Source organism: Sebastes fasciatus, chromosome 13, assembly GCF_043250625.1.
Source record: "Sebastes fasciatus isolate fSebFas1 chromosome 13, fSebFas1.pri, whole genome shotgun sequence".
In the NCBI taxonomy this organism is placed as follows: Eukaryota; Metazoa; Chordata; class Actinopteri; order Perciformes; family Sebastidae; genus Sebastes; species Sebastes fasciatus.
In genome coordinates this window covers 34,162,071-34,178,034 of record NC_133807.1, presented here as the reverse complement: position 1 = coordinate 34,178,034, position 15,964 = coordinate 34,162,071, and the positions used below count along the sequence as shown (strand labels likewise).

Sequence of the window (15,964 nt, the reverse complement as noted above, 5' to 3'; positions counted from 1 at the left end):
AGATGGAGAGCTCTAAGAGTCGTAACTGATCTCTGAAATGGAGAGCTCTAAGAGTCGTAACTGATCTCTGAATTGGAGAGCTCTAAGAGTCGTAACTGATCTCTGAAATGGAGAGCTGTAAGAGTCGTAACTGATCTCTGAATTGGAGAGCTCTAAGAGTCGTAACTGATCTCTGAAATGGAGAGCTCTAAGAGTCGTAACTGGTGTCTGAAATGGAGAGCTCTAAGAGTCGTAAGTGGTCTCTGAGATGGAGAGCACTAAGAGTCCAAACTGGTCTCTGAGAAGGAGAGCTCTAAGAATCGTAACTGGTCTCTGAGATGGAGAGCTCTAATAGTCGTAACTGGTCTCTGAGATGGAGAGCTCTAAGAGTCGTAACTGGTCTCTGACATGGAGAGCTCTAATAGTCGTAACTGGTCTCTGGATGGAGAGCTCTAAGAGTCGTAAGTGGTCTCTGAGATGGAGAGCACTAAGAGTCGTAACTGGTCTCTGAGATGGAGAGCTCTAAGAGTCGTAAGTGGTCTCTGAGATGGAGAGCTCTGATAGTCGTAACTGGTCTCTGAAATGGAGAGCTCTAAGACTTGTAACTGGTGCCTGAAATGGAGAGCTCTAAGAGTCGTAGCTGGTGTCTGAAATGGAGAGCTCTAAGAGTCGTAACTGATCTCTGAAATTCGAGAGCTCTAAGAGTCGTAACTGGTGTCTGAAATGGAGAGCTCTAAGAGTCGAAAGTGGTCTCTGAGATGGAGAGCACTAAGAGTCGTAACTGGTCTCTGAGATGGAGAGCTCTAAGAGTCGTAACTGGTCTCTGACATGGAGAGCTCTAATAGTCGTAACTGGTCTCTGAGATGGAGAGCTCTAAGAGTCGTAAGTGGTCTCTGAGATGGAGAGCACTAAGAGTCGTAACTGGTCTCTGACATGGAGAGCTCTAATAGTCGTAACTGGTCTCTGAGATGGAGAGCTCTAAGAGTCGTAAGTGGTCTCTGAGATGGAGAGCACTAAGAGTCGTAACTGGTCTCTGACATGGAGAGCTCTAAGAGTCGTAACTGGTCTCTGAGATGGAGTGCTCTAAGAGTTGTAATGGAGAGCTCTAAGAATCGTAACTGGTCTCTGAGATGGAGAGCTCTAATAGTCGTAACTGGTCTCTGAGATGGAGAGCTCTAAGAGTCGTAACTGGTCTCTGACATGGAGAGCTCTAAGAGTCGTAAGTGGTCTCTGAGATGGAGAGCACTAAGAGTCGTAACTGGTCTGAGATGGAGAGCTCTAAGAGTCGTAAGTGGTCTCTGAGATGGAGAGCTCTGATAGTCGTAACTGATCACTGAAATGGAGAGCTCTAAGAGTCGTAACTGGTGTCTGAAATGGAGAGCTCTAAGAGTTGTAACTGGTCTCTGAGATGGAGAGCTCTAAGAGTCGTAAGTGGTCTCTGAGATGGAGAGCACTAAGAGTCGTAACTGGTGTCTGTAATGGAGAGCTCTAAGAATCGTAACTGGTCTCTGAGATGGAGAGCTCTAATTGTCGTAACTGGTCTCTGGATGGAGAGCTCTAAGAGTCGTAAGTGGTCTCTGAGATGGAGAGCTCTAAGAGTCGTAAGTGGTCTCTGAGATGGAGAGCACTAAGAGTCGTAACTGATCTCTGAAATGGAGAGCTCTAAGAGTCGTAGCTGGTGTCTGAAATGGAGAGCTCTAAGAGTCGTAACTGATCTCTGAAATGGAGAGCTCTAAGAGTCGTAACTGGTGTCTGAAATGGAGAGCTCTAAGAATCGTAACGGGTCTCTGAGATGGAGAGCTCTAAGAGTTGTAACTGACCTCTGAAATAGAGAGCTCTAAGAGTCGTAATTGATCTCTGAAATGGAGAGCTCTAAGAGTCGTAACTGATCTCTGAAATTCGAGAGCTCTAAGAGTCGTAACTGGTGTCTGAAATGGAGAGCTCTAAGAGTCGAAAGTGGTCTCTGAGATGGAGAGCTCTAAGAGTCGTAACTGGTCTCTGACATGGAGAGCTCTAATAGTCGTAACTGGTCTCTGAGATGGAGAGCTCTAAGAGTCGTAAGTGGTCTCTGAGATGGAGAGCACTAAGAGTCGTAAGTGGTCTCTGAGATGGAGAGCTCTAAGAGTCGTAACTGGTCTCTGACATGGAGAGCTCTAATAGTCGTAACTGGTCTCTGAGATGGAGAGCTCTAAGAGTCCTAAGTGGTCTCTGAGAGAGAGAGCACTAAGAGTCGTAACTGGTCTCTGGATGGAGAGCTCTAAGAGTCGTAAGTGGTCTCTGAGATGGAGAGCACTAAGAGTCGTAACTGGTCTCTGAGATGGAGAGCTCTAAGAGTCGTAACTGGTCTCTGACATGGAGAGCTCTAAGAGTCGTAACTGGTCTCTGAGATGGAGTGCTCTAAGAGTTGTAATAGAGAGCTCTAAGAATCATAACTGGTCTCTGAGATGGAGAGCTCTAAGAGTCGTAACTGGTCTCTGAGATGGAGAGCTCTAATAGTCGTAACTGATCTCTGAAATGGAGAGCACTAAGAGTCGTAACTGGTCTCTGAGATGGAGAGCTCTAAGAGTCGTAACTGGTCTCTGACATGGAGAGCTCTAATAGTCATAACTGGTCTCTGAGATGGAGAGCTCTAAGAGTCGTAAGTGGTCTCTGAGATGGAGAGCTCTAAGAGTCGTAACTGGTCTCTGACATGGAGAGCTCTAATAGTCGTAACTGGTCTCTGAGATGGAGAGCTCTAAGAGTCGTAAGTGGTCTCTTACATGGAGAGCTCTAATAGTCGTAACTGGTCTCTGAGATGGAGAGCTATAAGAGTTGTAAGTGGTCTCTGAGATGGAGAGCTCTAATAGTCGTAACTGGTCTCTGAGATGGAGAGCTCTAAGAGTCGTAAGTGGTCTCTGAGATGGAGAGCACTAAGAGTCGTAACTGGTCTCTGAGATGGATTGCTCTAAGAGTTGTAATGGAGAGCTCTAAGAATCGTAACTGGTCTCTGAGATGGAGAGCTCTAATAGTCGTAACTGGTCTCTGAGATGGAGAGCTCTAAGAGTCGTAACTGGTGTCTGAAATGGAGAGCTCTAAGAATCGTAACTGGTCTCTGAGATGGAGGGCTCTAAGAGTCGTAACTGGTCTCTGAGACGGAGAGCTATAAGAGTTGTAAGTGGTCTCTGAGATGGAGAGCTCTAATAGTCGTAACTGGTCTCTGGATGGAGAGCTCTAAGAGTCGTAAGTGGTCTCTGAGATGGAGAGCACTAAGAGTCGTAACTGGTCTCTGAGATGGAGAGCTCTAAGAGTCATAAGTGGTCTCTGAGATGGAGAGCTCTGATAGTCGTAACTGGTCTCTGAAATGGAGAGCTCTAAGAGTCGTAACTGATCTCTGAAATGGAGAGCTCTAAGAGTCGTAACTGGTGTCTGAAATGGAGAGCACTAAGAGTCGTAACTGATCTCTGAAATGGAGAGCTCTAAGAGTCGTAACTGGTGTCTGAAATGTAGAGCTCTAAAAATCGTAACGGGTCTCTGAGATGGAGAGCTCTAAGAGTCGTAACTGATCTCTGAAATGGAGAGCTCTAAGAGTCGTAACTGATCTCTGAATTGGAGAGCTCTAAGAGTCGTAACTGATCTCTGAAATGGAGAGCTGTAAGAGTCGTAACTGATCTCTGAATTGGAGAGCTCTAAGAGTCGTAACTGATCTCTGAAATGGAGAGCTCTAAGAGTCGTAACTGGTGTCTGAAATGGAGAGCTCTAAGAGTCGTAAGTGGTCTCTGAGATGGAGAGCACTAAGAGTCCAAACTGGTCTCTGAGAAGGAGAGCTCTAAGAATCGTAACTGGTCTCTGAGATGGAGAGCTCTAATAGTCGTAACTGGTCTCTGAGATGGAGAGCTCTAAGAGTCGTAACTGGTCTCTGACATGGAGAGCTCTAATAGTCGTAACTGGTCTCTGGATGGAGAGCTCTAAGAGTCGTAAGTGGTCTCTGAGATGGAGAGCTCTAAGACTTGTAACTGGTGCCTGAAATGGAGAGCTCTAAGAGTCGTAGCTGGTGTCTGAAATGGAGAGCTCTAAGAGTCGTAACTGATCTCTGAAATTCGAGAGCTCTAAGAGTCGTAACTGGTGTCTGAAATGGAGAGCTCTAAGAGTCGAAAGTGGTCTCTGAGATGGAGAGCACTAAGAGTCGTAACTGGTCTCTGAGATGGAGAGCTCTAAGAGTCGTAACTGGTCTCTGACATGGAGAGCTCTAATAGTCGTAACTGGTCTCTGAGATGGAGAGCTCTAAGAGTCGTAAGTGGTCTCTGAGATGGAGAGCACTAAGAGTCCAAACTGGTCTCTGAGAAGGAGAGCTCTAAGAGTCGTAACTGGTCTCTGACATGGAGAGCTCTAATAGTCGTAACTGGTCTCTGAGATGGAGAGCTCTAAGAGTCGTAAGTGGTCTCTGAGATGGAGAGCACTAAGAGTCGTAACTGGTCTCTGACATGGAGAGCTCTAAGAGTCGTAACTGGTCTCTGAGATGGAGTGCTCTAAGAGTTGTAATGGAGAGCTCTAAGAATCGTAACTGGTCTCTGAGATGGAGAGCTCTAATAGTCGTAACTGGTCTCTGAGATGGAGAGCTCTAAGAGTCGTAACTGGTCTCTGACATGGAGAGCTCTAAGAGTCGTAAGTGGTCTCTGAGATGGAGAGCACTAAGAGTCGTAACTGGTCTGAGATGGAGAGCTCTAAGAGTCGTAAGTGGTCTCTGAGATGGAGAGCTCTGATAGTCGTAACTGATCACTGAAATGGAGAGCTCTAAGAGTCGTAACTGGTGTCTGAAATGGAGAGCTCTAAGAGTTGTAACTGGTCTCTGAGATGGAGAGCTCTAAGAGTCGTAAGTGGTCTCTGAGATGGAGAGCACTAAGAGTCGTAACTGGTGTCTGTAATGGAGAGCTCTAAGAATCGTAACTGGTCTCTGAGATGGAGAGCTCTAATTGTCGTAACTGGTCTCTGGATGGAGAGCTCTAAGAGTCGTAAGTGGTCTCTGAGATGGAGAGCTCTAAGAGTCGTAAGTGGTCTCTGAGATGGAGAGCACTAAGAGTCGTAACTGATCTCTGAAATGGAGAGCTCTAAGAGTCGTAGCTGGTGTCTGAAATGGAGAGCTCTAAGAGTCGTAACTGATCTCTGAAATGGAGAGCTCTAAGAGTCGTAACTGGTGTCTGAAATGGAGAGCTCTAAGAATCGTAACGGGTCTCTGAGATGGAGAGCTCTAAGAGTTGTAACTGACCTCTGAAATAGAGAGCTCTAAGAGTCGTAACTGATCTCTGAAATGGAGAGCTCTAAGAGTCGTAACTGATCTCTGAAATTCGAGAGCTCTAAGAGTCGTAACTGGTGTCTGAAATGGAGAGCTCTAAGAGTCGAAAGTGGTCTCTGAGATGGAGAGCTCTAAGAGTCGTAACTGGTCTCTGACATGGAGAGCTCTAATAGTCGTAACTGGTCTCTGAGATGGAGAGCTCTAAGAGTCGTAAGTGGTCTCTGAGATGGAGAGCACTAAGAGTCGTAAGTGGTCTCTGAGATGGAGAGCTTTAAGAGTCGTAACTGGTCTCTGACATGGAGAGCTCTAATAGTCGTAACTGGTCTCTGAGATGGAGAGCTCTAAGAGTCCTAAGTGGTCTCTGAGAGAGAGAGCACTAAGAGTCGTAACTGGTCTCTGGATGGAGAGCTCTAAGAGTCGTAAGTGGTCTCTGAGATGGAGAGCACTAAGAGTCGTAACTGGTCTCTGAGATGGAGAGCTCTAAGAGTCGTAACTGGTCTCTGACATGGAGAGCTCTAAGAGTCGTAACTGGTCTCTGAGATGGAGTGCTCTAAGAGTTGTAATAGAGAGCTCTAAGAATCATAACTGGTCTCTGAGATGGAGAGCTCTAAGAGTCGTAACTGGTCTCTGAGATGGAGAGCTCTAAGAGTCGTAAGTGGTCTCTGAGATGGAGAGCTCTAAGAGTCGTAACTGGTCTCTGAGATGGAGAGCTCTAAGAGTCGTAACTGGTCTCTGACATGAAGAGCTCTAAGAGAAAAATCCTCGCTATGTTTGAGGTCTCAAGGTTGGCGAGTATGTTTCACCGTGATCTAAACTGTAATGTTGAGAATACGGCTGTCAATACATTAAAATATCTAACCACAATTAATCAAATGATTGTCCGTAGTTAATCGCAAATAATCCAAAATTAATCACACATGATTTTATCTGTTCAAAATGAACCTTAACGGGAGATTTATCAAGTATTTAATACTCTTATCAACATGGGAGTGGACCAAAATACTGCATTTATATTACATAAATACTATGCTCAAATCATAACATGGCAAACTACAGCCCTGAGCCACTACAACCTAAAAATCACATGTTGCGTTAAAGACATCAGTGGCGTTAAAACAGATAAGCATTAACGCGTTATTATCACGTTAAGTTTGACAGCACTAATAAAAAAGTATTCTCAATTAAAAAAGAAATAAAGTCATATAAAGACAGCCGGAGCTCCACAGTAATAAATCAATAAAATCACACAGTATTATCCTCATACCATACTATCATACTAACCTCAGAATACAACGTACACTGAGTACACACAGGACTTTATCTTGGTGTTGGAACAGTCGCTGATATTATATTATTATATTATTATATTATTATAAGAGCAGAGTACCTGCAGGCTGATCGGGCTGTTTGCTGCAGTCTGAGTGTCCTGAATCACCAGCAGAGGGCGTCGGCTGCAAACACACAACAACACACGGAGTCAGAGAAACAAGCTGCACATCATGTATCATGTATTATCATTTATTATTATCATGTATTATCATGTATTATTCTGTATTATTATCATGTATTATCATGTATTATTATGTATTATTATGATGTATTATGATGTATTATTCTGTATTATTATCATGTATTATGATGTATTATTATGATGTATTATGATGTATTATTCTGTATTATTATCATGTATTATGATGTATTATTATCATGTATTATGATGTATTATGATGTATTATTATGATGTATTATGATGTATTATGATGTATTATTATGTATTATGATGTATTATTATGATGTATTATGATGTATTATTCTGTATTATTATCATGTATTATTATGTATTATTATCATGTATTATGATGTATTATTCTGTATTATTATCATGTATTATCATGTATTATTATGTATTATTATCATGTATTATTATGTATTATTATGTATTATTATGATGTATTATTCTGTATTATTATTCCGTATTATTATCATGTATTATTATGTATTATTATCATGTATTATGATGTATTATTCTGTATTATTATCATGTATTATCATGTATTATTATGTATTATTATCATGTATTATTATGTATTATTATCATGTATTATGATGTATTATTCTGTATTATTATCATGTATTATCATGTATTATTATGTATTATTATCATGTATTATTATGTATTATTATCATGTATTATGATGTATTATTATCATGTATTATGATGTATTATGATGTATTATTATCATGTATTATTCTGTATTATTATTCTGTATTATTATCATGTATTATGATGTATTATTATCATGTATTATGATGTATTATGATGTATTATTATGATGTATTATTCTGTATTATTATCATGTATTATGATGTATTATTATTCTGTATTATTATCATGTATTATGATGTATTATTATGATGTATTATTATGTATTATTATCATGTGTTATGATGTATTATTATGATGTATTATTATCATGTATTATTATGTATTATTATTCTGTATTATTATCATGTATTATGATGTATTATTATCATGTATTATGATGTATTATGATGTATTATTATGATGTATTATTCTGTATTATTATCATGTATTATGATGTATTATTATTCTGTATTATTATCATGTATTATGATGTATTATTATGATGTATTATGATGTATTATTATCATGTGTTATGATGTATTATTATAATGTATTATTATCATGTATTATTATGTATTATTATTCTGTATTATTATCATGTATTATGATGTATTATTATCATGTATTATGATGTATTATGATGTATTATTATGATGTATTATTCTGTATTATTATCATGTATTATGATGTATTATTATTCTGTATTATTATCATGTATTATGATGTATTATTATGATGTATTATTATGTATTATTATCATGTATTATGATGTATTATGATGTATTATGATGTATTATTATTATGTATTATGATGTATTATGTATTATTCTGATGTATTATTCTGTATTATTATCATGTATTATGATGTATTATTATTCTGTATTATTATCATGTATTATGATGTATTATTATGATGTATTATTATGTATTATTATCATGTATTATGATGTATTATTATGATGTATTATTCTGTATTATTATTCCGTATTATTATCATGTATTATGATGTATTATTATCATGTATTATGATGTATTATGATGTATTATTATGATGTATTATTCTGTATTATTATTCTGTATTATTATCATGTATTATGATGTATTATTATTCTGTATTATTATCATGTATTATGATGTATTATTATGATGTATTATTATGTATTATTATCATGTATTATGATGTATTATTATGATGTATTATTCTGTATTATTATTCCGTATTATTATCATGTATTATGATGTATTATTATCATGTATTATGATGTATTATGATGTATTATTATGATGTATTATTCTGTATTATTATCATGTATTATGATGTATTATTATGATGTATTATTCTGTATTATTATGATGTATTATGATGTATTATTATCATGTATTATGATGTATTATGATGTATTATTATGATGTATTATTATGATGTATTATTCTGTATTATTATCATGTATTATGATGTATTATTATGATGTATTATTCCGTATTATTATCATGTATTATGATGTATTATTATCATGTATTATGATGTATTATGATGTATTATTATGATGTATTATTCTGTATTATTATCATGTATTATGATGTATTATTATGATGTATTATGATGTATTATGATGTATTATTATGATGTATTATTCTGTATTATTATGATGTATTATAATGTATTATTATGATGTATTATTCTGTATTATTATGATGTATTATAATGTATTATTATGATGTATTATTCTGTATTATTATGATGTATTATGATGTATTATTATGATGTATTATTCTGTATTATTATTCTGTATTATTATGATGTATTATGATGTATCATTATCATGTATTATTCTGTATTTTGATGTATCATTATCATGTATTATTCTGTATTATGATGTATTATTATCATGTATTATTCTGTATTATGATGTATCATTATCATGTATTATTCTGTATTATGATGTATTATTATCATGTATTATTCTGTATTATGATGTATTATTATTATTCTGTATTATTATCATGTATTATAATGTATTATTATTCTGTATTATTCTGTATTATTATTATTCTGTATTATTATCATGTATTATAATGTATTATTATTCTGTATTATTATTCTGTATTATTATCACGTATTATTATCACGTATTATAATGTATTATTATTATGTATTATTCTGTATTATGATGTATTATTCTGTATTATTCTGTATTATTATCATGTCTTTAACTGTAATAATGAAGTTATTTTGAATTCAAGCTGCTAAGACATGTAGAAAATGACAAGAACTCAAGAAGCGTTCTGTGTTGGGAAACAATATTCAACAGATTTATTTTCTATTGTGTCGTCTGATCGTCAGATTTCAGCTGAATTATGAATCAGCTGATTTTAAGTTGCCTGCTTCGGGACTTCTTTGATTAATAAAGTTAAAACTAGTCGAGTTAGCCGGCTGTATAAATAAATATGAGATGAAACTGCAGCTGGAGGATACGGAGGATAAAACCTGCCAAGATAAAAAATAAAAGAATGAATAATAATATGATATATATATATATATATATATATATTTATATATATCATATTATATATATTACATAAATATATAATAATAATAAAGTCCGATGATGGAGAGAACGGGCTCTGCGGCGTGTCCGATGGTCACGGTGCCGTTGTCGCTGCACGGCGGGTTTCCGGCGGAAAAACGATGACGTATTAATTTATCGAGTCATTTATTCATTATTTTGGCAGGTTTTGTCCTCCACATCTGGACCACATCTGGCTGTTTAAACCAAAGACCGTCAACCTGACGGAGCAGCAGCTGCATCGGTCTGACTGTACTGAGTGTACCTTGTTGGCGTTGTCATGGTGACCGGCGTTATCATGGTGACCGGCGTTGTCATGGTGAACGGAGTTATGTGTGACTCCGTTGGGCGCGTTGTTGCTCTCGGTGCTCTGTCCGCTGCCGGCGCTCCGGGTGCTGCCGACGCTACTGGTGCTGCCGACGCTGTTCCGGTCTCCGGCTGCAACACAAGAACACAGAAATAAAGTCATGATGATGATGATGATGGGGGGGGGGCATCAGCGGCGAGGGGCGGGGTCAGGGGCGGAACCAGGCGAGGGGCGGAGTCAGGCAGAGTCAGGCGAGGGGCGGAGCCAGGCGAGGGGCGGAGCCAGGCGAGGGGCGGGGTCAGGAGAGGGGCGGAGTCAGGAGGTAGCAGAAGATTACTGACCCCAACAGGAACTACTGACCCCAAACAGAGACTACTGACAACCAACAAAGACTACTGACAACCAACAAAGACTACTGACAACCAACAGGGACTACTGACAACCAACAGAGACTACTGACAACCAACAGAGACTACTGACAACCAACAGAGACTACTGACAACCAACAGAGACTACTGACAACCAACAAAGACTACTGACAACCAACAGAGACTACTGACAACCAACAAAGACTACTGACAACCAACAAAGACTACTGACAACCAACAGGGACTACTGACAACCAACAGAGACTACTGACAACCAACAAAGACTACTGACAACCAACAGAGACTACTGACAACCAACAAAGACTACTGACAACCAACAAAGACTACTGACAACCAACAGGGACTACTGACAACCAACAGAGACTACTGACAACCAACAGAGACTACTGACAACCAACAGGGACTACTGACAACCAACAGAGACTACTGACAACCAACAGAGACTACTGACAACCAACAGGGACTACTGACAACCAACAGAGACTACTGACAACCAACAGAGACTACTGACAACCAACAGGGACTACTGACAACCAACAGAGACTACTGACAACCAACAGAGACTACTGACAACCAACAGGGACTACTGACAACCAACAGAGACTACTGACAACCAACAGAGACTACTGACAACCAACAGGGACTACTGACAACCAACAGGGACTACTGACAACCAACAGGGACTACTGAAGACCAACAGACTACTGACAACCAACAGAGATTACTGACAACCAACAGGGACTACTGACCCCAAACAGAGACTACTGACAACCAACAGGGACTACTGACAACCAACAGGGACTACTGACAACCAACAGGGACTACTGAAGACCAACAGACTACTGACAACCAACAGAGATTACTGACAACCAACAGGGACTACTGACCCCAAACAGAGACTACTGACAACCAACAGGGACTACTGACAACCAACAGGGACTACTGACAACCAACAGAGACTACTGACAACCAACAGAGACTACTGACAACCAACAGGGACTACTGACAACCAACAGAGACTACTGACAGCCAACAGGTACTACTGACAGCCAACAGGGACTACTGACCCCTAACAGAGACTACTGACCCCCAACAGGGACTACTGACAGCCAACAGGGACTACTGAGAGCCAACAGGGACTACTGACCCCTAACAGAGACTACTGACAGCCAACAGGGACTACTGACAGCCAACAGGGACTACTGACAGCCAGACGCTCGGACCGCAAGTTCAGCCTGAAGCAGTGAATGGATCCGACACACCAAGAAGACCGGCGGTGGCTTCAGTCAGTCGGCTTCAGTAACTTTGTGTTTTTCACTTTGAGACATAAGGCAATGTGAGATGACATGAGGCGACATAAAATAATGTGAAGCGACATGAGATAATAAGAAGCGACATGAGATAATGTGAAGCGACATGAGGCCTGTTCAGCCGTCTCAGTGTGTCGGTTCCCGATGCAGAGCGTTGAGCGTTGAGTGTTGAATGTTGAGCGTTGAGCGTTGAGTGTTGAATGTTGAGCGTTGAGTGTTGAGTGTTGAATGTTGAGCGTTGAGCGTTGAGCGGGGCAGCGAGGCAGCGAGGCAGCTTCAGATCAGCCGGTGAGGAGAAGCTGTCGTTCGGGGGTTCTTACCATGACACAAGTCTCTGAGGACCCAGATGTCCTCGAAGGGACACCCGGACTGAGACAGGCGGCTCGAAGACAAACCTATCAGACACAAAGACTCTGAAGGACTGCGTTCTGACGGGGGGAGGGGGGGCTGACTGAGGGACCAACATGAGAGAGACGAGGTTCTGCCGGGTCTCTGATTCTGGACTCTGACAGTGGAAATGATTAGTGATGATACTTCCTGTTGACATCAGGGTTAGAGACATGAATCCACAGGTGTGACTGCTCTCTACAGTGTGAAGGTATCACCTGTGTGTCCTGAGTGTGTGTATACCTGTGTGTCCTGAGTGTGTGTATACCTGCGTGTCCTGAGTGTGTGTATACCTGCGTGTCCTGAGTGTGTGTATACCTGTGTGTCCTGAGTGTGGGTATACCTGTGTGTCCTGAGTGTGTGTATACCTGTGTGTCCTGAGTGTGGGTATACCTGTGTGTCCTGAGTGTGTGTATACCTGTGTGTCCTGAGTGTGTGTATACCTGCGTGTCCTGAGTGTGTGTATACCTGTGTGTCCTGAGTGTGTGTATACCTGTGTGTCCTGAGTGTGTGTATACCTGTGTGTCCTGAGTGTGGGTATACCTGTGTGTCCTGAGTGTGGGTATACCTGTGTGTCCTGAGTGTGGGTATACCTGTGTGTCCTGAGTGTGGGTATACCTGTGTGTCCTGAGTGTGTGTATACCTGTGTGTCCTGAGTGTGGGTATACCTGTGTGTCCTGAGTGTGGGTATACCTGTGTGTCCTGAGTGTGGGTATACCTGTGTGTCCTGAGTGTGTGTATACCTGTGTGTCCTGAGTGTGGGTATACCTGTGTGTCCTGAGTGTGGGTATACCTGTGTGTCCTGAGTGTGTGTATACCTGTGTGTCCTGAGTGTGTGTATACCTGTGTGTCCTGAGTGTGTGTATACCTGTGTGTCCTGAGTGTGGGTATACCTGTGTGTCCTGAGTGTGGGTATACCTGTGTGTCCTGAGTGTGGGTATACCTGTGTGTCCTGAGTGTGGGTATACCTGTGTGTCCTGAGTGTGGGTATACCTGTGTGTCCTGAGTGTGGGTATACCTGTGTGTCCTGAGTGTGGGTATACCTGTGTTGGTAGTGAGGCCGTTGGCTAGCGGCGGCACCACGTGTGTGGGGGGGGCGTAGAGCGTGTAGGAGTCGTCGGTCTGAGGGGCGGAGCTTAGGCTGGAGGAGAGGGGGGCTCTGGACAGCTCCTGCTGGCGCTGGGTGGGCAGGGAGGCGTGGCGGGACAGGGTGCCCCCTACAGGGCGAGACAGGGAGGAGGACGGGGGGGTTATCAAGCTGATGGTTAGAGGTGGAGGTCAGTCATTATGTGGGATGGATGGAGAGATGGATGCAGGAGGGAGAAGAGAGGAGGAGAGAGGAGGGAGGAGAGAGGAGAGAGGAGAGAGGAGGGAGGAGAGAGGAGGACAGAGGAGGGAGGAGAGAGGAGAGAGGAGAGAGGAGAGAGGAGAGAGGAGAGAGGAGGGAGGAGAGAGGAGGACAGAGGAGGGAGGAGGCATGGGATGTTCTGGAAGCAGGCGGATTAGTTTCTAACTGAAATGGGGACTCTATATCTACTTCTATTTCTTCTTCTTTAACTGGATGTTTTCAGTCTAATTCTAGACGTCCTCGTTGTGTGACTAACCGTTTCGTCTGCTGATGACCTCCACGATGGACGGAGGGAAGAAGCCGACCCGGTCCGTCCCTCTCTGGGTGTCGTGGATGTGGCCCTTCCAGCGTCCGTCCATGTGCTGCTCCAACACCTGCGGGATGAGATGGGTCACTACGGGCCTCTGGCGTATGAGTGAGTAAATATCAGCTTCCCTCCTCGTTCACACACATTTGAGCTGAATCTGAAGTCAAACTGCGTTAAATACTTAGTTGGGCTGCACGATTATGGCCAAAATGATAATCCTGATTATTTTGATCAATGTTGAGATCACAGTTATTAACTGATTTTAGGGAAAAAATATTTGTATTGCACTTTCACATTTAAATAAAAAATGTTTCTTCATGTTGGGCTTCATTCCTGCTGATGTACAAATCTTCTCATCAAAATAAGACTGGTCAGACTTATTCACAGTATGTCTCCTGGAAGACAAGATGAAAACCAAGATGAGATGACCAAAAACCAAGATGAGACGACCAAAAACCAAGATGAGACGACCAAAGACCAAGATGAGACGACCAAAAACCAAGATGAGACGACCAAAAACCAAGATGAGACGACCAAAGACCAAGATGAGACGACCAAAAACCAAGATGAGACAACCAAAACCAAGATGAGACGACCAAAAACCAAGATGAGACGACCAAAAACCAAGATGAGATGACCAAAACCAGGATGAGACGACCAAAAACCAAGATGAGACGACCAAAGACCAAGATGAGACGACCAAAAACCAAGATGAGACGACCAAAGACAAAGATGAGACGACCAAAAACCAAGATGAGACGACCAAAGACAAAGATGAGACGACTAAAAACCAAGATGGAGATGACTAAAAACCAAGATGAGACGACCAAAAACCAAGATGAGATGACCAAAGACCAAGATGAGACGACCAAAAACCAAGATGAGACGACCAAAACCAAGATGAGACGACCAAAAACCAAGATGAGACGACCAAAAACCAAGATGAGACGACCAAAACCAAGATGAGACGACCAAAAACCAAGATGAGACGACCAAAAACCAAGATGAGACGACCAAAAACCAAGATGAGACGACCAAAGACAAAGATGAGACGACCAAAAACCAAGATGAGACGACCAAAGACAAAGATGAGACGACCAAAAACCAAGATGAGACGACCAAAGACAAAGATGAGACGACTAAAAACCAAGATGGAGATGACTAAAAACCAAGATGAGACGACCAAAAACCAAGATGAGATGACCAAAGACCAAGATGAGACGACCAAAAACCAAGATGAGACGACCAAAGACAAAGATGAGACGACCAAAAACCAAGATGAGACGACCAAAGACAAAGATGAGACGACCAAAAACCAAGATGAGACGACCAAAACCAAGATGAGACGACTAAAAACCAAGATGAGACGACCAAAGACCAAGATGCTTTTAGCATTCACACCAATTATTTGTGTGGTGTAAACAAACTTATGTTTAATTGCATGTAAAGTGTAAAACGTTACATGTATAATAATAACAATAATAATAATAACAATAATAATAATAACAATAATAATAAAAATAACAATAATAATAATAATAACAACAATAATAATAATAACAATAATAACAATAATAATAATAAAAACAATAATAAAAATTATAATAATAATAACAATAACAATAATAATAACAATAACAATAATAACAATAATAATAATAATCATTATAATAATAATAATAATAATAATCATTTTAATAATAATAAAATAATAACAATAATAATAACAATAACAATAATAATAATAATAATAATCATTATAATAATGATAACAATAACAATAATAACAATAACAATAATAACAATAATAATAATAATAACAATAATAACAATAACAATAATAATAACAATAATAATAATAATAACAATAACAATAATAATAACAATAACAATAACAATAATAATAACAATAACAATAATAATAATAATAATAATAACAATAACAATAATAATAA

At 40.1% G+C, this 15,964-nt stretch overlaps 1 protein-coding gene across 6 annotated transcripts in view; it reads right to left on the bottom strand.

The window, feature by feature from the left end:
• Positions 1-15,964, bottom strand: part of LOC141781385 (CASK interacting protein 2) — a 135,470-nt gene that overhangs the window by 14,623 nt on the left and 104,883 nt on the right. For 4 of the 6 annotated variants that reach the window (XM_074657100.1, XM_074657102.1, XM_074657104.1 and 1 more), the window contains exons 12-16: positions 13,959-14,076; positions 13,398-13,571; positions 12,288-12,362; positions 10,227-10,399; positions 6,636-6,699 (exon numbers count right to left, since the gene is read on the bottom strand). In XM_074657100.1, coding sequence (XP_074513201.1) covers positions 6,636-6,699; positions 10,227-10,399; positions 12,288-12,362; positions 13,398-13,571; positions 13,959-14,076 — 604 coding nt within the window. The remainder of the gene's footprint in view (positions 1-6,635; positions 6,700-10,226; positions 10,400-12,287; positions 12,363-13,397; positions 13,572-13,958; positions 14,077-15,964) is intronic. The other 2 variants (XM_074657105.1, XM_074657106.1) reach the window with 2 other exon arrangements.